Below are 21806 nucleotides of genomic sequence, written 5' to 3' on the forward strand. Positions count from 1 at the left end.
CAATACGCCCCTACTTGATGGTCATCTGATCTTCTGAAGGCCCGTCCAATTAAAACATGGTGGGCCTCCCTGCATTAGTCCCATCTTTGGTGTGTTCAGTTTATAAGCTTTTGCTAGCATCATCAGGGAACAGAAGACTTTATTAGGGCCTTGGGCAGTGGTAACATGCTTTCTTCGTAATGGCAGACTCACTAACCACGCGTTCCGGCCTGACGCTGCCATAGGAGCGTGCTTGCAATGGCATGCAGCGCTGAGCCGTGAAGACAATGGGCTGATTGCAAGGGTGTGTGGTAATATGGGAACAGCGCGGGCTGGAGTACAATTGAAGACCAGGTCCCTGGGCCAGGCACGAGTAATGGGAGCCGTGCACTGGACGTGGTGTTCTTGGTGCGTCTCCAGGGCTATATTTACCCGTCACCCAGGAGCACATATAGATGAGTTATTAAAATAGCAGCTCCGCAATGCCCCACTCCTTGTGACCCCTTCCTTTTTCCCCGTCTGTTGACACACATACGTGTCCACTTCCAGGCCTCGTCACAGCTCCAGGGAAGGTGGGGCTGCTCGGCTCGGGGCACGTCTTTGCCACGGCACAAAAACGAATTACAATATTTGGCGTAAGCAGCTATTGTGGATTTGCCCAGCAGTTTCACACGTTGTTCCTTGGTCTTTGAGGATAAACAAAGCCGATTTGAGGAAAGCCGGTACAGCATGCCCCCTGCCTGAGCAGGCCGCCTGCATGTTACCTTGCTACTTATGGGATGGGCGGCTTGGCTTACTGTCCCGTGCCGTGCCCTTTGTGCCAGTTAAGGTCGTCCAGCGTGTCCTTTTGTGTGTATATAATCCTCTCTTTCCTTCCCTGCAGCTCAATGAGTAACCACCGGCTCACGTTTACTATGGAAGTCCCCCAAAGCGCCGAGAAGCTCAACCCCAGAAAGCGGAGGAAAGATGGATCCGGGGCCAATGGGGCAGTGGAGGACGACGTCGTGGTGCCCCGAAAAATGGCACGCCCCACCATTGTAAGTACATTTAAGGGGTTCGCTGGACTGCAGTACAGTAAAGTCATTGCTGATTTTATCACTTTACTGAGTAAAAGCGCAGTAATAACTGATGGCATAGTGGCATTGCACAGTGCTACTACTCGAAGTCTTTCTCTGCTCTGCTGGCACTAGAACATGGGGCCTATAGGCTGCACTGCGGCCTGGCCTCTAATCTGACCTACCGACCATGTGAGGGTCTTGGAGCAGTCAAAGTTTACATTTACCCACACTTTGACACTCCCCCCCCCACCCCCCCGTTCAACAAGGATCTTCAGCTATGTAATGTCGTAGCCATTGCTTTTGTAGCTCACACCTGTGATTAGGTGGCCTCCTGGTGCTGTTTGGGGAGGGGGGCGTTATTGTGTTTATTCACAGCTCTCTTTACCCCTCAGACTCGAGTCTTGATTTTCTAGGTTTGTTTTAATGTGTGGACTATTACGCCCCGTCCCCTTTCCTCCATACATTTGTTACAATCATACAAATTGCACAGAACAAATGGGCATTTGCCTTTCATAAAATCAACCTTCATAAAACAAGAGGATTTTTTTCTTCTGATATGATTTGCACATGTTAAAATGTATGCACGTTTTGAAAACCTCAAGAATCGGTGCAAATCTTTTCCCTGCCGAGTTCAGTCCGGGAATGTGAGTTCTTTTTCACCTGGTGATATGGTGTAGCGATGAAGTGCCCGATCTATGAACTTGGCGACCGCGGCTGGAATCCCCAGGTTGCACTTAAAATCATAATTGTGAAAGTGTCTCGGGTTTTTTACACACAACCTCTAAAATACCCTGCAGGCCAGCGTACACCCCCTGGAAAAAGAAGGGGGAACGCTGTCCACACGCGTCTACACTCAACTTGAGCCCTGCCCAATGGGTTAAAGTGCTTTGTGGGTTGTCCGGGAAGTTTCTCCTCTGCTGACCCTAAACCGTTACTGTATAGCTTGTTTGGGGGGCATCACACGAGTGGCACTCTTGCAACACGTGTGGCGCCCGTTGCGACAAGACCTTGGGTGAGCCGCCTCCACAGGACAGTGTTGGAGTGGCACCTCTATCTGGTTCCGTCCACGCGAGTGGTCGTGTAGACCATATTCTACCCACACTCTGCACCTGTTGGACCTAACAGGCTGGTCCGAGGACAGGGATGACTTTTAACCAAAATGCCAGGGATAGCGGAAGTGACATCCCATGACCCTTGACCTCTGATTACAGCACAGGAAGTGACGTCATTTGACCCCATCTGAAGTGACATAATGGCAAGCGATAGAACATGACCTTTCATCCCTTTTATTGAGTCTAACAATTATTGGATCGACTTCCAGAAAGATAATTTGTTATTCCTATTCTTTCTTATTTAGGGTCACTGCTCAGTGTTACACTTGTGGAACCCCCCGTTTATTTTTATTTTTAATTTTTTAGAGGCCTCAATAAAAATTCCAGCCACTCCAGAAACAGAGAGCCACATGGCACTGGCCACAGCCCAGGAGCTTCACCGTAAAAAAAGAAAGCGAAAAAATGTTTTCTTTTTTTAGGGGTAGCAAGGGAGACGTCGGGGGTCGCAGGTGAGACCCCTGGGGACACCCAAATGACATCCCTGTCCGAGGACCCAAAGGGGACTTGCGCCGTACCTTGCCCCAGTGCACTTGAGGGTCACCAAGACAGTGGGAGGGAAGAGACTTCTGACCGCTCGGACACACCCACCGTTGGCAACGCCAAAGAGCCCCGCGTGGGCCCGACAGCAGCACCCTGAAGCCACTCTAAGCAGCATGCTTTCTTCGCAGCTCAATTTTCCCCTCAGAATGGAGGCTGGATTTTGTAGGTTTGTTTTACCTCGTGTTTTGTGATTAGGGCCCAGGAGTGGTCAGAATTGTGCACGTTTGGTTAAGAAGGAATTTGCCTGTGAGTTCTTGTTGATCAGTTTGCATGCTAGTTTCTTTATTTATATTACGGTCAAAAACTGGAGTACAGTCTGTAATTTGTATTTGGCATGGTTCTAACACATGCAATCATTCCCAGCACAGGATTTCAGATACATTCTCAGTACAACTATGTTCCACATGGATCAATCGAGGATACATAATCATATTTGGCGAGTAAAATTCAAGGTCGGCTAGTAGGGGAAAGCTTCTTCACACTAATTTACATAGGTCATATCCTTGAGTCAGCCACTCACAGTGGGAGCCGTCCTGTATTTCCAACATTTAAGAATGTTTGTTTTTGCCACAGCACAGGCCACATTGAACAGCCTGTGGGTTCTGACGGAGGCCTTCCCGATATCACCAAGTAGATATTTAACTGGGGCAAGAGGGATGGGGGTTTTCAGGATGTCACTTATAGTACTTGCCATCACCCCCCAGAATTCAAGTATCAAAGGGCATGTCCAGTACATGTGGAATGAGTCTGCAATTTGGCTGGGCATTTAGTGCAGCCGGTGATGTTTCGGTGGAACATTTCGCCATTCTCTTGGGGGTTAGCTGCAAGTGGTTTAGTATCTTAAATTGAATCAGTCTTAGATTTGTGCTAAGATACACTGATTTGGTAAGTTGGCAGCATTTGGGCCACTGTACCTCGTCAATTGACAAGCCTAAGTCTCGCTCCCACTTAGTCTTCATGAGGTTACAAGAGGGGGTATGAGTTTGTATCATTTTGTATAGTTTAGATGTGCCACAACTTATTTATTTCGGCACCATTACGGCCTGTAGAAATGGGTGTGCTATTGGTTTGTCAGGGAAGGAAGGCCACTCTCATCCTGTGGTATTGAAGAGCCCTGGATGCCCATGGCCCATTTTGGACAAGAAGTCGGCAAGCGGTACAAAATTTCCCCCCAGGAACATTTCACCCAGAGTTAACAGGCCGTCGGGGTCCCACAAGATCTTGATAATGGGTCATACGTGGGAATTAGCCTGGGGAAATGCCAGAGGGGGGGGACATGTTGATGCATGAAGAGGCGATGTCGAGCCTCTTAAATATTCTGGACCATGCATTCACGGTGTTCCTAACCGGGTCGATGGAGTTAGTGTCGGCATATCTTCCTGTGAATAGAACTGATCGGAGATCCGTGGGGGAGGCAGCATATGTCTCTACAAAGTCGTCCGTTTCAGTGAACCAGTGTCCCGCATATTGCGCCTGCTCAGCCATATATAATAGAGCTCAGAATCCGGTGCTGAGAGGCCACCAGTGTTCAATTGTTCTGTCATTTTCCCCCAGCTCATTCTAGCCGCCCCATTGTTCCAGACAAATGAGAAGGCTATGGATTGTAATTTAGAAAAGAATGCCCTTCCGAGCTACAGGTAGATTACTAAATAGCTATAACAGTTTTGGTAGGACATCATTTTTAACAATTATTTCTGCCCGTATATTGCTATCAGGAGGCTGTTGCAAGTTTGGGTTCCAGTCAATGCCGGTATAATTCGTAATTAGCAGCCAGTAGTGATTGAGGGGTCGTGGATATAACCACCGCCAGATATCGGACCAGTGTGGGGGACCATTGGAAGCCCATCATGTTATTCAATTGTGTCATGGCGACTGTGAGTGGTATAAATTCGGATTTAGTATTTATCTTGTAGCCTGAGTACACAGATAATTAATGTATGTCTCTCATGATGGGGGCCAGGTTAACTTTGAGATTTCGGACATACAGCAAGGTGTTGTCCGTGTTCAGAGATATCAGTTGGGGAGGGCCATTGATCCTAACACCTTTATTCATATGTTTTAACCAAACTAGCGCTGCCAAGAATTCAAATGTGAGTGCAAATATCAAAGGGGAGAGGGGACATCCCTGTTGGGCGCCTCTACATAAGGGAAACCTAGTCGATAGGGTATGATTTGTACGGACCTTGGCTATTGGTTCAGTGTATAGTAATGTCACGACCCTCAGCCCTGATCCCCACTGGCAAGCCCATTGGCCAGGTGGAATCAGGACTCGGATCGCTTATAAGGCCTGGCATCCACTCCTCAGGCCCTCTTGACAGGACCGGAGCACTTTGTAAAAAGCATCCACATTTTTTTCAAAAATGTGTCCCTCTCTTTCCTGCGCGGGGCCCGGCACGCGGCCATAACCCTGCCCACCTTGGCTCTGCCCCGCGCATCGCCCATCAGTCCTTTTCTCCGCACGATCGGGGCCGGACGCACTTGCATCCTCGAAGTTTTTCTTCCGTTTTTCCCTCTCTGGCTCTCGCTAGCGTTCGTTTACTTGTCTATGTCTTTTAAACTAGATTTTCCAGACTGTGCTTCGTGAGGGCGGATCCCCATCCTCAGAGTGTTTGGGTCCGGAACACCGTTGGGACTCCTGTTTTTACTGTGACTCCCTTTTGGTCCAGGCTCTTCAACGTCGGTTGGAGCGGTGGGAGGAGGTGTTCGGTCGGACTCCTCCTTCGCATTTTCAGGCGTACATCGACGAGAAGAAAAAACGCCCGGTAAGTTCTTTGATTTTCAGAGCACCCTGGCCGGGGGATACCTTCCCGGGTTCCTCTCGAGCCGGGAGGGGCGTCGATCGCTCTGTTACCGGGGTTCGCCCTGAGGTGCCTGTCGGGCCTAATAATTCTACCAGAGTTTTCTCCGAGGGTCTCCGTAAGGGGCCTGTGTTCACCGGAGTACACTCCGAGGCCCCTCCTGTGGGGACTGTGTGTAGATCCAGTCCTACTGAGTCGTGGGCTACCGGAGCTTGCTCTGAGGCTGTTCTTTCGGCTTCCGTCAAAACCAAAACCAGGGAACGCCCCGAGGTCTTGGCTGGGCTTGAGGTTACCGAACGCATGTTCGAGGCCCGTGCCGATAAGGCTTCTACCGGGCCTAGGTCCGAGGTTCCTCGTACAGAGGCTAAGGCTTCCAACAGTTCTGAGGGGCCGGGCAAGGCCCTGTCGGTGACGGCGCACCCTTCCCCCTCTTGTGGTGACAGCAGATCTGTTGAGGGGGCAAAGAAGGAGGTTTCTTCTTTTACCGGCAGTGCCGAGGCTCTTCCTTCGAAGGCTCAGTTGGCGGTTGGTATGTCGCAGAAACATTCCAGGCCTCATAGTACCGGCTCTGCTGAGGTTCCTTACGTTAAGGCTACAATTAAGACCCCTGATCCATCGACGGGGACCCCTGCCTCACTTCCTCACGTGCCGCAGTTCCCCTCGGATGAGGACAAAATGGCGCCTGTTCCCGCCACGACCTCAGCGGCCATTTTAGGTACTACCCCTACAACTACGCCACCGGCCCCTGGTGTAGGGTTCGGTCCTTCGGGGAACCTAAGGTCCCTTGTGCGCATCCTTACCGGCCAGTTTTTGATTGGAACGCCCGGATGCCTCTTCCGCACAATGTTTCGTTGCCCGCGGGGGCGGCTCCCTTGATTTATGTGGATACGTCGGCGGAGGGGCCGGTGTGGCACCTGTCCCCGTTGCGTCCCTGGTTTTGTCCACCTCATGAGAGGCCTCCTCAGGTTCTGAAACAATCTCCTGAGGACGCCTTTTTCGGTAAGTTTCAAGCGCTTATGCGCACCGACCCCATGAGGGAAGGGCTTTTCAAGGAGATATGTCCACCCGCGCCTCTGGCTCCAACCGTCCCGTCGGTGGTTCCGCCGGCGCCTCCCTGCCCGTGGTGCCCCCCCCCCCTGCGCTTCCTCCTGTGCCGTCATTGTCCCCAGTGGACAAGGCAGTGCCTGACTTGGCTCAGCAGGAGCCGGACCTGTCAGATGACCCTCAAGGCGATCAGGACAACGAGGACCTGCCCCGCTCTACCAGAGCTTTCCATGACCGGGTACTGGACATGATGAGCTTCTTGGATGTTCCGGTGCCAGAGGCACCTGCTCCGCAGGAGGGCGTGCTTTCTGGGGCATTCACCTTGTCTCCTTTGGAGCGTACCGGCCTGTTCTTGCAGAAGGACGTTCTGGCCGAGGTCCGAAGAGTTTGGGAAAAGCCACACTCGGGACTTTTTGTCAATAAAAAGATTGACGCGAGGTACAGGCTACATTCCTCGGAAGAAGTGGCCTTGTCGTCTTGTCCGCCTCCCTCCTCCACAGTGGTGGCTGCGGCCACGTTGCAATCCAGACCTGCAGCTTCCTCCTCCGCGACGGCGACTCGGGTCTTGGGGAAGGAGGACAAGCTCCTGGACTCCCTAGGGAAGAACATCTTTGCCAATTCGGCCTTGCAGCTTAGGCAGGCCAGTGCAGAATTGATTTTGGCGGGAGCTAACATGCGGATGTGGAGAGGTCTGTCGGAGTTTGAGGAGCATATCCCGGTCGAGAAGCTGGAGGATTTCAGAGGAGGCCTTTCCGATGCCAGGGTCTTGGCCCAGGATCTCCTGGAGGCTGCGGCTCATCACGTAGACACCTCGGCTCGGGGTCTGATGTTAGGGGTTGATACCTCGCGGCAAGCATGGCTGCATGCCACTACGTTCTCGAAGGAGGTGCAAGACAAGGTCCTGGACCTTCCATTTGATGGTAAGGAGTTTTTTCACTCTTCCACTGACGTAGAGCTAACCAAAGACAGCACTCAGACGGCTAAATCTTTGTCTGTTCTGGTTAAACCTTCCTTCAAGACTCAAAGGCCGTTGTCGCAAGGTCGACCTTCCTCTGGTTTTAGGGGCTACCTCGACCGCAAAAATCGCAGAGTGGATACTCCTACAGGGAATAACCGCCGTAGACAACAGCGTACGCGGTATTTCTCCCGCTCCTCAGCCTCCTCATCAGGTTGAGGTGGCACCGCCACTGATAAACCTGCCAAATGAGGGTTTTCCGTGCTCGCACGAGACCCCGGTGGGAGGACGCATTGCGTCTCATTGGGAGGGGCGTGGCACACCATCACAGAAGACTGATGGGTCTGGTCAGTCGCTCGAGCGGGCTTCCGCTTACCTTTACCCCCTACCCCACCCCTCAACCCTCCTTTTCAGCTGTCGGGCTCACCCTCCCTCAAGGCCGAGGTTCAGAAATTTCTGCTCCTCAGAGCTGTGGAACCCGTTCCCCTTGGGGAGCGAGGGGAGGGCTTCTACTCCCAGCTGTTTACGATGCCCAAACCCAACCAGGCTGGCCTGCGCACCATCCTAGACCTTTCCCAGTTCAATCTTTCCCTACCCCAAGAGAAATTCAAGATGATCACGCCCGGCCAAATTCGCTCCTCTTTGCAGGCGGGCGATTGGCTCAGCGTGGTGGATCTTCAGTATGCGTACATGCATATCCTGATTTGGAACCCACACAGAAGAGATCTCCGTTTCTCTCTGGGAGAGGAGCACTTCCAGTTTCGGCTGCTTCCTTTTGGCCTCAGTTTGGCGCCGCGTGTCTTCACGAAGATGATGTCGGTGATTGCGGCCCATCTTCGTCTCCAGGGTATCCATGTGTGTCCCTATTTGGACGACTGGTTCCTACGCAGCCCTTGCCTGTTGGCAGCAGCGGGCAACCTCCAGTCTCTCCTTCAGCTCCTGTTCCATCTTGGGCTGTCGGTGAACTGGCGGAAATCCTCCATGACGGTCTCACAGGACCTGACTTTCCTGGGTTTTCGTTGGAACACGATAGACTGCCGTATATCTGACCAGGGACAGAATGGCGGATCTGTTGGCCACGTGTCAGATGTTTACGCAGTCGGGAGAGCATGTCGGCCTGGTGGTTCCAGAGGCTTCTGGGCCTCATGGCCTCGTGTGTGCTGGCTCTTCCTCTTGCTTGTCTCAAAATGAGGCGGACCCAGATGGCTCTTCGGAGTTCCTGGCGTCAGGCTGTGGACCCGGATTCCAAACGGATAATGATTCCGGATTCCATGAGAGTGGACCTGGACTGGTGGTCTTCTCTCAGCAACCTGTCAGCAGGTGTCGGGTTCCAGGACCCAAGCCCCATGGTGACGATCACAACAGACTCCTCCCTTTTCGGGTGGGGTGCGACGTTAGATCTTCTTCAGGTTTCGGACCTCTGGTCACCTCAGGACAAGCTCCTGCACATAAATCAATTGGAGGTTCTGGCGATTTTTCTTGCGCTCAAGGCGTTCAGACCTCTTATTGTCAACAAGGTGGTCCGCATAAGAACGGACAATGTAGTGTCATTGTACTACATAAACAAGCAGGGGGGAACGAAGTCTCCCCCTCTCGTGGATCTGGCCATTCAGATTTGGGAGTGGGCCGTGCTTCATGGGGTCTGGCTGCTTGCAGTGCACATCCCGGGCCGGCTGAATGTCACTGCGGATGGACTCAGTCGGCGGACAGTGGTCAGCTACGAGTGGGAGTTGAAGGCGGAGATCCTATCATGGATTTTCTCGCGTTGGGGCACACCGGAGGTGGACCTCTTTGCCACGGCGATGAACAAGAAGCTTCCTCAGTATGCCTCCAGAGGGGGGCTGGGAGCCTCCTTTCTGGGGGACGCACTCTAGATCCCATGGCACAAAATGAGAGCTTACGCCTTCCCGCCTATTCCTCTGGTTCATCGAGCAATTTGGAAGTTGAAAAGTTCTGTCAACTGTTCTCTTCTACGGATAGCTCCGTGGTGGCCGGCCAGGTTTTGGTTCTCAGAACTTCAACACCTGTCGGCGTGTCCGCCGATCAGGTTACCAGTAACTCCCGATCTTCTTCACCAAGGGGAACAGCAGATGTGGCACCCCTCCCCACAATCGCTCAACTTGGCGGCATGGTGTCCGAGTTCACGGCGCTAGAGCCTTTGGGTTTGTCTGCGGATAACATGCGCATTATCCAGGCAGCCAGGAAACCCTCGACCAGATCCCAATACAAGAGTAAATGGCTCAGGTTCTGTCATTGGTGTTTGAAGAAAGAATTGGACCCGAGGGTGGCGACGATTGACACAGTGCTGTCGTTTGTCTCCTCCCTAGCAGAGTCAGGGGTTCATGTCTTGTCCTGCAGGACTTATCTCTCGGCGATTTCCGCCTACTTCTCTACAGACCAGTGTTCTTATTCGTTAACTAACCCGGTGGTGAAGAGACATTTTGCTGGTTTGACACGCATCTACCCTCCGGTTCGTACTCTGCACCGGCCCTGGGACTTAAACGTAGTCCTGACGGCGCTGTGCCATAAACCTTTCGAGTCAATGGCTACGGTTGACCTCAAGTACGTGTCCTGGTCGCTGTTATGTCAGCGAGGAGAGTGAGTGAGCTCCAGGCATTGTCGGTGGAGCATCCTTTCTTGGTTTTTCACAAGGACAAGATAGCCCTTCGGACGAACCCAGCTTTCCTACCAAAGATAGTGACCGAATTCCATCTGAATCAGTCGATTTTCCTTCCGGTCTTTTTTCCGAACCCTGCCTCGGAGGCGGAAAGGGTTCTACACTGCCTGGATGTCCGAAGAGCTCTTACGTTCTACGTGGACAGGACTGCCGAGCTTCGGAGCTCGTCCCAACTGTTTGTGACCTTCGGTAAACCCCAGGGCAGGCCGGTGTCGAAGGCATCCATTTCCAGATGGATTGCTGCCTGTATCACGGAATCTTTCACCATCCAAAAGCTGAAACCACCTAAGTGTATTCATGCGCATCAGGTGCGAGGCAAGGCAGCTGCGGTTGCTTTTCAGAAGTATGTTCCCTGGGAGTCTATCGCTAGAGCGGCTACCTAGGCCTGCGCATCTGCTTTCTGTAAGCATTACTGCCTCGATATGAGCTCTAGGGCCGACGCTCAGTTCGGCCAGGCTGTGCTGAAGAACCTGTTTCAGTAAGGGGTATTTCAATCCACCCATAGTTCCTGTAAGGAGTGCTTGGGAATCTCCCATAAGTATGGAGGAAAGGGGACGGGACGTAGGAGTATTACCCGGTTACTCACCGTAGTGACGACCTTACTCCTAGTCCATAGTCCCCTTTCCTCCATACGCCCGCCCGCCGTCCCCTCTAATAAGGTTCCTCTGTTATTGCTAATGGGTCCTGGACCCTTCGATAGAAAAGCACTGATGTTCGATGCGTGGGGCGGAGCCAAGGTGGGCGGGGTTACGGCCGCGTGCCGGGCCCCGCGCAGGAAAGAAGGGATGGACAAATTTTTTAAAAAAATGTGGATGCTTTTTACAAAGTGCTCTGGTCCCGTTCCACAGGACGGAGAGATGTCCCATAAGTATGGAGGAAAGGGGACTATGGACTAGGAGTAAGGTGGTCACTACGGTGAGTAACCTGGTAATTTAAACCACACCGAACAAGACAACACGCTTCGCGTTACTTTGCTACTAGCAACGTGACGCTCACTGTGTCCATCTTTCTCACGAGCCTGACGAATTCCGGACCTGCAGAAAACAAAGAACATAGTTAGCAGCAGAATCTTACCTGTAATCTCCATCCTTCACTGCTCGCAGCTCCTGGGCAGCTCCGTTTGAAGAGTTTGCTGCCCAGATCGAAGGACCTGACAAAAGGGAGAAAGACATTATTAAAGGAGGTAAAAGAGACCTTACAACCACAAAACGCTTAGAGACTTACCTGGCTGGCTGATTTTCGACAGGCATAGCTCCGGAACTCCATCTGCGCTGGGAGCACACCGCAACCTACGAAAAAGAGAAAAGCACAGGTCAGTGAGGACAAGACATCGCTGCGCTTTGCAAATCGCCTCCTTACCGCATCATAGCGCTATTGTGCGCCATCATCTACCGGTGAGAACCAGCCTACCCAGTTCTCCAAGCGGATACACCGCGCACCTAAGGGAGATAAAGAGACATTTTAGAACAGAGAAAAGGCATGCAAGAATAACAACGCCATCAATCGCAATAAGACCTACCTGAAAGACACTACAAGGGCCGCAGTCAGTGAAGTAACTGAACCGCCCGCGCCCACAAGACAATGCGCCCCTGCCCAGAGAGCAGGACAGAGAGCTCACCAATTCCGACAGCCAGGTGAGAAGAGAACCGAGAGGGGCTGAAAACACTAGGGAGGTGGGGAAAAGCTTACCTTGGTCATTCAGTCCTAATATAGTCTTCATTTCCAGGCGAATCCCATCGACACCGAGAACCACACCAGGGAGTCAGAGAAGAAGGGCACCAACGACCAGCTGGCTGGGTGGCGTCCCCGTGGATACCAGGTGAGCGTAACAGAACGCAAAGCCTCACATAAATAATCCACCTGGGTGCCATGGAAACATCGGAAATCGACCAATTGGCCCAATTGTTGGGGGACCTTCGTGCTGAGGTTCATTCAGCTCGACAAGAGACTAATGCACTCCGAAGAGACCTAATAGTGACCACGGAGCGCACCGATGAAATCGGCAGACAGTTCTTGCAATCGCAGACAGGTCAGACTCCTCTGCCTGGAGGAAATCCACCAATGCAAAATCCTATCTCACCATCTTATACCCCCACACAAGTACAGATCACGCTGCATGGAACAGTTCCCCTGGCACCACCAGAAAGGTTTTCGGGCGACTCACGGAAGTATGCAGCATTCATAAATCGGTGTCGCCTTCATTTCCTTTGTCGCCCTGGGGCATTTCCAAATGACCAAACTCGGGTAGCTTTCATCCTAGCATACTTGAGTGGAAGTGCAGCGGATTGGTCGGTGCCGTTGGTGACCCAAAATGATCCATTGTTACAGGACTATGGGGGGTTCCAGAGAGAAATGGAAAAACTGTTTGCTCGCCATTCCCAGGAACAAGCAGTGGATAACGAACTCTTATCCCTCCGGCAGGGGAACCAAGACTTGTTAATATACATTGCGACTTTCAATAGACTGGTTGCTGAAGCCAGGTGGCCAGAAAACAAAAGAACCACGTTATTCCATTGAGGCTTACGAGGCAAATTAAAGGACATCTTTAATTGCAGGACCGAAAAGCAGACCGGTCCAAAGTAGAGACTCGAGTAGTTTATGTTCGGCCTAGAAACAACGCGCCAGGGGTGCCAGACAATGCTGTAGAACCCATGCAGATCGGAGGGATACGACCTCCATTAACAAAACAAGAACAGGATAAAAGAAGACAACAGCAACTTTGTTTGTATTGTGGAAAACCAGGACATTTTCTGAAAGACTGCCCAGTAAAACCCCCAAGGAGGACAGTCGGGCCACAGAAAAGGATGAAGTTAAGGAATCGGAAAACTACCATGCTCGGCAACCATAGAGGTCAGTTTGTCGAGTGATAAAGAGCCACTGACCTCACACTTTGTGATACCCGTGATCTTAATAAACCACCAACAATCATCAAAGATGCATGCCGTAGAAGCCTACATCGACAGCGGAGCAGTTGGGAACTATATAGATCAAGAGTTGGCAGCAGAGATGGGGCTCCCTTTGTTTTCTAAGTCTGCCAGGGACAAGGTGACTACCGTGGATGGGACAGAAATCGCCTCCGGACCAGTAACCCATTGCACAGCTGCAGTAACCTTGCTGTGCCAGGATGGACATCGGGAGTGTATTTCGTTCGATCTTATTAAGGCACCACAGTTTCGGTTGATACTAGGGATGCCATGGTTGGTTGCTCACAACCCTTTGATAGACTGGCGGGCACAGAAATTAACCTTCTCCGGCAACTGCTCCCCCAGCTTGCTACTCTACTGAAACGGAACCCGACTCCTGTATCTCCAAGACTTCCAATACTATAGCTTCTACCCTAGGGGTAACTAATACTCTTCCAGATGAATATTGTGACTTTCAGGACATATTCCAAAAAGACCAGGCTAACACATTGCCACTGCATAGGCCTTATGATTGTCAAATTAACTTTATTCCTGGGGCACAAATCCCATGCGGCAGGATCTACGCTCTCACCGAACCAGAAAATCTTCACCTGAAATCCTATTTGGACCAGTACCTTGCAAATTGATTTATCCGCCCATCTAAGTCCCCAGCAGCCAGTCCTTTGTTCTTCATACCGAAAAAGGAAGGGGACTTGAGGACCGTGAAGAACTGCTACCCCTTGCCTCTTATTCCGGAAATGCTAGACCAAGTCAAAGATGCCCAGATCTATACCAAATTAGACCTTCGGGAGCATACCACCTGGTCCGAGTCAGAAGCGGAGATGAGTGGAAAACCGCTTTCTGTACCAAATATGGCTTGTTTGAATATCAAGTCATCCCTTTTGGCTTACGCAATGCTCCCGCAGCGTTTCAATATTTCATGAATGATGTATTGAGAGAACTGATTGACGTTTGCGCCTTAGTGTACATAGATGACATCTTGGTCTACGCAGCCTCACATCGGGCACATTCGTTCAGTCCTTGCCAAGCTCCGCCAACATCGTTTATATGCAAAACTGGAGAAATGTTTTTTTCATGTCACCGAAGTAGAATTTCTTGGCTTCATCCTTTCGCCCAAAGGCATCAGAATGGACGTACATAAGGTTGACGCTATTCTAAAATGGCCATCACCAACACCTCTGAAGGGGATACAGAGCATGCTAGGTTTTGCGAACTTTTACTGCCGATTTATCCCAGACTTCTCTCAGGTTGTGCACCTGATCACAGTACTGCTACAAAAATGCAATAAAAAGTTTGCTTGGACCGAGGAAGCAGAAAGCGCCTTTCGGGAACTGAAACGAAGGTTCACCTCCGCTCCAATCCTGCGGCACCCTCGTCCAGACCACCCTTATATCGTAGAAACTGATGCTTCCAGTATGGTAATTGGAGCGGTCCTTTCACAGAGGGACCCAGAAACTGGCCAGCTGCATCCTGTGGCCGTCTGGTCAAAAAAGTTCTCGCCTCCGGAAATTAATTACGCTATCACCGACCAAGAACTCCTAGCCATCAAGTCTGCATTCAAGGCGTGGCGACACAATCTTCTGGGAGCTAGACACCATTACAGTGATCACAGACCACCAGAACCTACAATATCTTAAAACAGCCAAAGCCCAGTCTTCACGCCAGTCACGGTTGGCCCTCTTCTTCGCCGAATATGACTGTGATCACCTTTCGACCTGGGGTCAAGAATGGGAAAGCTGACGCCTTATCTCGGATGGGCATCAATGAAACGGTGTATACAACGCCAGACCCGGTACCCATCATACCAGAAGACAAACTTTTGGGTATCGCAACAACCCTATCACAAGCCGAATTACAAAACGAAATTCGACAGTCAATGAGCCCGGATGCTTTCCTCGCATGGCAAACTCGAGGAGAACAATATTGCATCAAGGATCAGTTACCTTTTTTTAAGGACCGTCTATGTGTACCCAAGAAGGAGTTACAGCAGCATATAATTTCAGGCTATCATGAGTCTCTGATCGAAGGACACCCTGGAATCGCTAAAACCTTAGCCAAGGTGAAAAATAACTGTTGGTGGCCTACCTGGCGAAAGGACATTGTCCAGTATGTTCAGTCCTGCGGCATCTGTGCACAAAATCAATCCCAGAAACAGAAACCATCGGGTCTCCTACAACCACTGCGCATCCCTCCGGCTCCATGGCATACTCTTTCCCTTGACTTTATCGCTGATCTGCCACTGAGTCAAGGTTTTAACACCATTCTTGTAGTCTTGGATTTGTTCTCTAAGATGGCACATTTTATTCCTCTCAAGGGCCTCCCGGACGCATCCACCCTGGCAGATGTATTTCTGGAAAACATTGTCAAGCTACATGGTTTTCCATCAGTTCTGGTCTCTGATCGAGGCAACCAGTTCGTATCCAATTTTTGGAGAAAATGTTGCGCAATGGCACAGATTGACGTCGGCTATCTACCAGTCACCACCCCCAAACGGACGGCCAAACCGAGAGGACCAACCAGACCCTTGAGCAGTATTTACGGTGCATGCTGCACCAGGAATTGAGAGATTGGAAGGACTTACTTTGGGTAGCTGAGTACGCATAGAACAACTCTGTACATTCTAACTCGACCTTCCTGCCAACTTGGAAATGCCTGCAGTAAAGACTCTTCACACAACCATCACTCAGGCGTTCAGAAAGGCGAAGGAACATCTCATTCATGCCAAAGAAAAACAAACGCACTTCGCCCACCAGCATTGGAAAAAGGCCCCAGACTATCAAGTGGGAGACCAGGTTTGGTAAGCCGCCAAATATGTACCCATCAAAGGGACCCAGACCTTCCATCCTCGATATTTGGGACCCTATACCATCAAGGCAATTATCAACCCGGCAGCCGTCAAATTGGACTTACCACCTAATCTACAAATCCATCTGGTATTCCATGTATCCCTTTTAAAACCAATGCAACCCAGTACACGAGTCAAGACACCACCTCAACCCATACTAATTGACGGAGAACCAGAATTGGAAGTCGAAGGCATCCTGGACTCAAAATACTCTAGAGCCAAGTTATATTATCTCATCGACTGGAAGGGATTTGGGCCTCAAGACAGGTCCTGGGAACCCAGTGAGAACATCCATGCACCACGTCGAATCAAGAAGTTCCACCAGAACTTCCCAACTAAACCTGGACCAGGCAGGAGACACAAAATGGGAGGGGCCTGGGGGGGGGGAGGGGGAGTGCTGTCACGACCCTCAGCCCTGATCCCCACTGGCAAGCCCATTGGCTACGTGGAATCAGGACTCGGATCGCTTATAAGGCCTGGCATCCACTTCTCAGGCCCTCTTAGGGCCTGTCCTGGAGCCTTTGGCACCAGGCTCATAAACAAAGATAGACATCTGCTTGTGGAACTACCTTTTAGGGCTTTCAGCCAACATGGAGGCATCCACATAGCTTGATTCCTAGAACCAAGCTATGCGGTCTAGTGTTTTGGGTGTGGTGGCCTAGGGACTACTTTACCTGGACTACTTTGCAATGGCTATTTAAACCACACCCGAACAAGACAACACGCTTCACGTGACTTTGCTACTAGCAACGTGATGCTCACCGTGTCCAGCTTTCTCACGAGCCTGACGAATTCCGGACCTGCAGAAAATAAAGAACATCGTTCGCAGCAGAATATTACCGGTATTCTCCATCCTTCACTGCTCGCAGCTCCGTTTGAAGAGTTTGCTGCCCGGATCGAAGGACCTGAAAAAAGGGAGACATTATTAAAGTAGGTAAAAGAGACATTACAACCACGAAGCGCTTAGAGACTTACCTGGCTGGCTGATTTTCGACCGACATAGCTCCGGAACTCCATCTGCGCTGGGAGCACACCACGACCTACGAAAAAGAGAAAAGCACAGGTCAGTGAGGACAAGACATAGCTGCGCTGCGCAAAGCGCCTCCTTACCGCATCATAGGCTATTGTGCGCCATCATCTACCGGTGAGAACCAGCCTACCCAGTTCTCCAAGCGGATACACCGCGCACCTAAGGGAGATAAAGAGACATTTTAGAACAGAGAAAAGGCATGCAAGAATAACAACGCCATCAATCGCAATAAGACCTACCTGAAAGACACTACAAGGGCTGCAGTCAGTGAAGTAACTGGACCGCCCGCGCCCACAAAAGACAACGCGCCCCTGCCCAGAGAGTAGGACGGAGAGCTCACCAATTCTGACAGCCAGGTGAGAAGAGAACCCGTAGGGGCTGAAAACAGTAGGGAGGTGGGGAAAAACGTACCTTGGTCGTCCAGTCCCAATATAGTCTTCATTTCCAGGCGGAATCCCATCGACACCGAGAACCACATCAGGGCGTCATAGAGAAGGGCACCAACGGCCAACTGGCTGGGTGGCGTCCCCGTGGATACCAGGTGAGCGTAACAAGTAACTGAATGTAACCCAGAAACATTTAACCAAACCGTGTAAGAACAGTGAACATATATTTCCCTAAAACCATGTTCAATGCTTTCTCTGCGTCCAGAGATGCTGGAACTACTTTTGTCTTGGGATCTAGCTGAGCGATAATGGCAAACAGTCTGTGCAGATTGGATCTGGTGGGAATAAAGCCTGATTGTTCGGAATGTACGAAGTGGTTCATGAGTGGTAATAAATGGTTTGCTATGACTTTGGCAAATATTTTTGTATCGGAATTAAGGCGAGCGGGTGATAAGAAACCGCCTCCTGTGGGGGCTTATTGGGCTTGAGCAACACAGAAATGACCGCCTCTTGCAGTGATGGGGGCAGAGTGTCAATAGTAATAGCCTCATCCCAAAGCGCTAGGAGATTGGGGCAAGTTCTGCTGTATAGCATTTGTACACGTCTAACCCCAAGCCATCAGGCCACAGAGCTTTCCCGGCAGCAAGGCCTTTAATTTCATGTTTAATCTCATTAGTAGTTAGTGGAGTCTCGGCTGACAACATGGGAAGTGGGACCACAGAACAGTCTGACACGCCGTCAACATTGGCATACAGTGAAGAATAGAACTCAGCAAACACCTTGTTAATTGCAGTTTCACCCACACAGATTTCACAGTTTCAGTCACTAACACTGTTAATAAGTTGCCTATGGTTCAACTTTTATCAGTCTGGCTAGTGATTTACTTGCCTTATTCCCCTCGCTGTATCTCCTAACCCTGGCTGGTGTGGCGACATACAATACCTCTCGGTCAGATAGCCTATGAAACCCTTCCAGTTGTGTGTAGATTAGAGCTAGTGTTGCCTCACAGGGTGACAGAACATATATATTTTCCAGTGATCGTAGTCGGGGTTTGTCTCTTGGAGGTCCCATCGTATGGTGCGAAGGAATCCATGGGTCTTAGATATTATGTGACCTCATAACCAAACCTTAAATGTCTCTCAAACTATGGCCAGAGACCTCACCGTGCTCTCATTGCATTAGAAAAAGTCTGTTACCTCTGCACACAGTGGGTCCACCACCTTCGTGTCTCGGAGAAAGGTAGGGGGCATCCTCCACAGCATGGGGCTTTTATCTTGTATTGGCCGAATATAGAGAAGTACGGGTGAGTTGTGAACAGAGGAGTGGAAAGTGAATTCCTCTGTACGGGGATGCAACTCCCACCATATGTCTACTAGGGGTAGATATTTCATGGATTGAAGTATGGTTTTGGCTGATTTTGTCAGAGCTCGGGGAATTCTGGTGGTTCAGTTACCGGGTCTAGAATGGTGTTGAAATCTGCCCCATAATACCCGGGTATCGTCCAAAGGGGATATCAGCTCAACTATCTTAAGGTAGAAGTCAGGGTTGTCAATGTTCGGGCCATATGTATCAATGAGAGCAGTGGGATGTCCATGCATGTCGCCCCAAACCACATATCTGACAAGTTGACTCCACTTTAGTTTTAGAAACCCAGCGTGGGATGAATGAGGGTGATAACCCCTTAGATTGTGATGAGTAATTGGTGCCAAATGTCTGGGGGCCCTAACTGTGGGCGAAGGATTCTACCACCCTGGTCAGAGTATGGGTTTCCTGCAGCATCATAATTTGTATGCTATGCCTTTTGGCATATAACTGTATTTTCCTAGCCTTATTTCTAATCAAGTTATCCATTCCCAACGTATCCATGCAACAATTAACCAAAACATGTACTCCACATTTGGCCGTTTACTTTTGTTTTTTCAACCATCTAACTACCTCTCCACCCTAACTTGAACTGGACAGTGTATTCCCCAAAACAATCCCTTCTTAAGCAGTGGGAGGTGACCAGTGAGCATCAACAAGAACCTTGGAGCATAACCTGGTACGCTCCGCACTTCTAAGTGAAAAAGATCCTAAGAAACAATTTAAGGCCTTCTATCGAGGGTAGCCCAACATAAGTGACCCATGGGGCAGTGTGGTCATTTGGCAGATTGCCATTTAGGCTTAATCAGTCAGTGATGGGAGGCATCGGGATGGTCTGTTCAATGTAGGATGTTGCTTCCTCTGGTGTTTCAAAAAAATTTGATCTGCCTGCATGTTGTGTTCTGAGCTGAGCTTACCAAGGAAGATCATGTCATATGGGATTTTCCTGTCTTGTGTGCCTGCTTGCCTTGTGTAAGGGTGTCCCTAATTACGCTCACACCAGAATAAATACACCCCTCTAGGGAAATGAGGCCAAGAGTCCATCTTGTAAGGATAAGAAGCTTAATCTTACAAAAATGAGGATGGTAGCAAAGGACTCTGCTGCCTGAACGGTCTTCTCCTGTCCCTCTTCTGTTCCTTCCTGCCGAAGTGGTGCCAGGCAGGAGTTTATATAGGCCTGTCTTGCTGTAGTTGTGTCACTGGATACAGGCCATGGCTTCATCCCAATCCGTCCTCCTTCGGTAATAGGGATGCTCCAAAACCTTCTTTTCTTTGTCAGCAGTTTTGTCAGAGCGTGCTGCTCTACATTTTGCTATCTTATGCAAGAATACACTGTAGGTCATGCTGTCCTTCATTTTGCTACCTATTAACATTTTATGTATAGAAACTTTTTCCAGTTATTCTCTCCATATTCCACTCATTATATTAATGTTATCTGGGCCCTATAGGTTCCCCCCACTCTTAATACGTATGTCCCATTTCTGCATTTTGTCGCACAGAGCATGTATATCCCACTTTTAGCCTGCATGGACCGTTGACGGACAGTAGACAGCTGGTGAGTCTGTTTGTGTGCTCTGCCAGTGCTAGCCCTGGTGGCGAACACAGCAGAAGCGCCTGCAGTCCATTTTTAGCACAGGCCACATTCTTCCTGAGAGGGGGAGTGCTTTTTAACTCATACCGCACTAAGACTTTACAATGCATAGAATCTGCCATTACAAATCTATCCAGCTAATAGTTAATGTTGCTTTATATTTGAATAATAACTGCCTTTTTTTTAGTGCCTGCCCATGTCCTTCTTCAGCACCTGCCCGTGTATGTGATTATATCTGCACGAGAGCCTTCCCAGTGCCCCCTCCTCCCCCCTAGTCCATTATAGCACCTAAAATAGGCCTTGCCTAACTCTAAAGCGCTTGGGGGTGCAGGAGAACCCTGGTTCCTTCCCAACATCTTATCAAAGTTTCATCTGGCTGCTTGTACACCAGTTGAGAAATCAGGATATATATGGATTCTAGTCGAGTCGAACTGTAAGGATCCCTTTTCTCGTGAGAGCCCGAAGATCATGTTGCGGTAGTCGAGCAGGCCGGCAATGATTGTGTGGGAGGAGCTCCAGGATTAGGGGGGTGGGGCAGAGAGCGGTGTGCTCTCTTTACCAGGAACTGAGCAGAGAACTGTTTCTGGAAATGTGGAACGTAACGTGTCCTCGAAGGATTCCATGGGGATGTTTAGGGGCTTCTCTGTTATGCCCACCACGCTGATGTTAATACGGCGCGACCGCGATTCCAGGTCGTCACACTTCACACAGACTGTTTTGTTCTTTTTTGATGTGTTCGATATCCTTACGCTGTGTGGTGAAGTATCTTCAAAGTCTCCCACCCGGTTCTCAGCCTGTGTGATTCGGCGACTCTGAGTTCTGCCTTCAGCAAGTTTACAGTGGAGCCAATATTGCCCAGCTTTGCATTCACCGCTGCAAAACCAGCCTGCATCATGGTCATATAAGGGTCCATGGTCGTATCTGTGGTTGTATTTATGTCCAGGGGAGGGACATGTGAGCAAGAGGGATCCGTGTCAGGTCGAGCTGAATTAGCAAAGGCGTCCATGGGGCCCTCCCTTTGGTCCTCCTCGGGTCATGTCCCCAATAACTTGCACTGGGTGAGGATGAGGCACAGTAATGGGGGTTCAGTAAAGCTGCTCACCAATGCGATTATTGCGCTTCAACAGTCCCAATAATGACTGTTGTTTCTAAGGTTGTTTGTAGTTCCTTATTAATCCCAGTCACAGGCGCTATGGGGTGCGGTGCGCTTGCCTTTCGTGTTAGCGGGATTATGAATAGCAAGATGTGTATAGACGGAGCAAATTTACCCACTGTCTCTCATTCGTCGTTAAATTCTGGGCTACGGGTCGTGTGATATAATAATGTTCCGCCGCATAGCGGGAGCTTGCAGTGTCTCCAACGGGGGAGACGTGCCGTGTTACTGAGGGTTCCAGATGTACAGTGTTGTCAGGTTGGTCCGGCAGAGTCCGCCCCAAGGCAGCAGTCACTCTTGCTTCCGGGCACCACCTCCTGCGTGGTCTCAGTTGTCGCTCCGGATGTATACA

At 50.3% G+C, this 21806-nt stretch overlaps 1 protein-coding gene across 11 annotated transcripts in view; it reads left to right on the plus strand.

Annotated features, from left to right (window-relative positions):
• Positions 1-21806, plus strand: part of PCYT1A (phosphate cytidylyltransferase 1A, choline) — a 333268-nt gene that overhangs the window by 155892 nt on the left and 155570 nt on the right. For all 11 annotated transcript variants that reach the window (XM_069617498.1, XM_069617488.1, XM_069617489.1 and 8 more), the window contains one exon: positions 863-1016. In XM_069617498.1, coding sequence (XP_069473599.1) covers positions 867-1016 — 150 coding nt within the window. In that variant the 5' untranslated portion in view covers positions 863-866. The remainder of the gene's footprint in view (positions 1-862; positions 1017-21806) is intronic.

Source organism: Ambystoma mexicanum, chromosome 10 (genome assembly GCF_040938575.1).
Source record: "Ambystoma mexicanum isolate Mex_15411 chromosome 10, UKY_AmexF1_1, whole genome shotgun sequence".
Classification (NCBI taxonomy): domain Eukaryota; kingdom Metazoa; phylum Chordata; class Amphibia; order Caudata; family Ambystomatidae; genus Ambystoma; species Ambystoma mexicanum.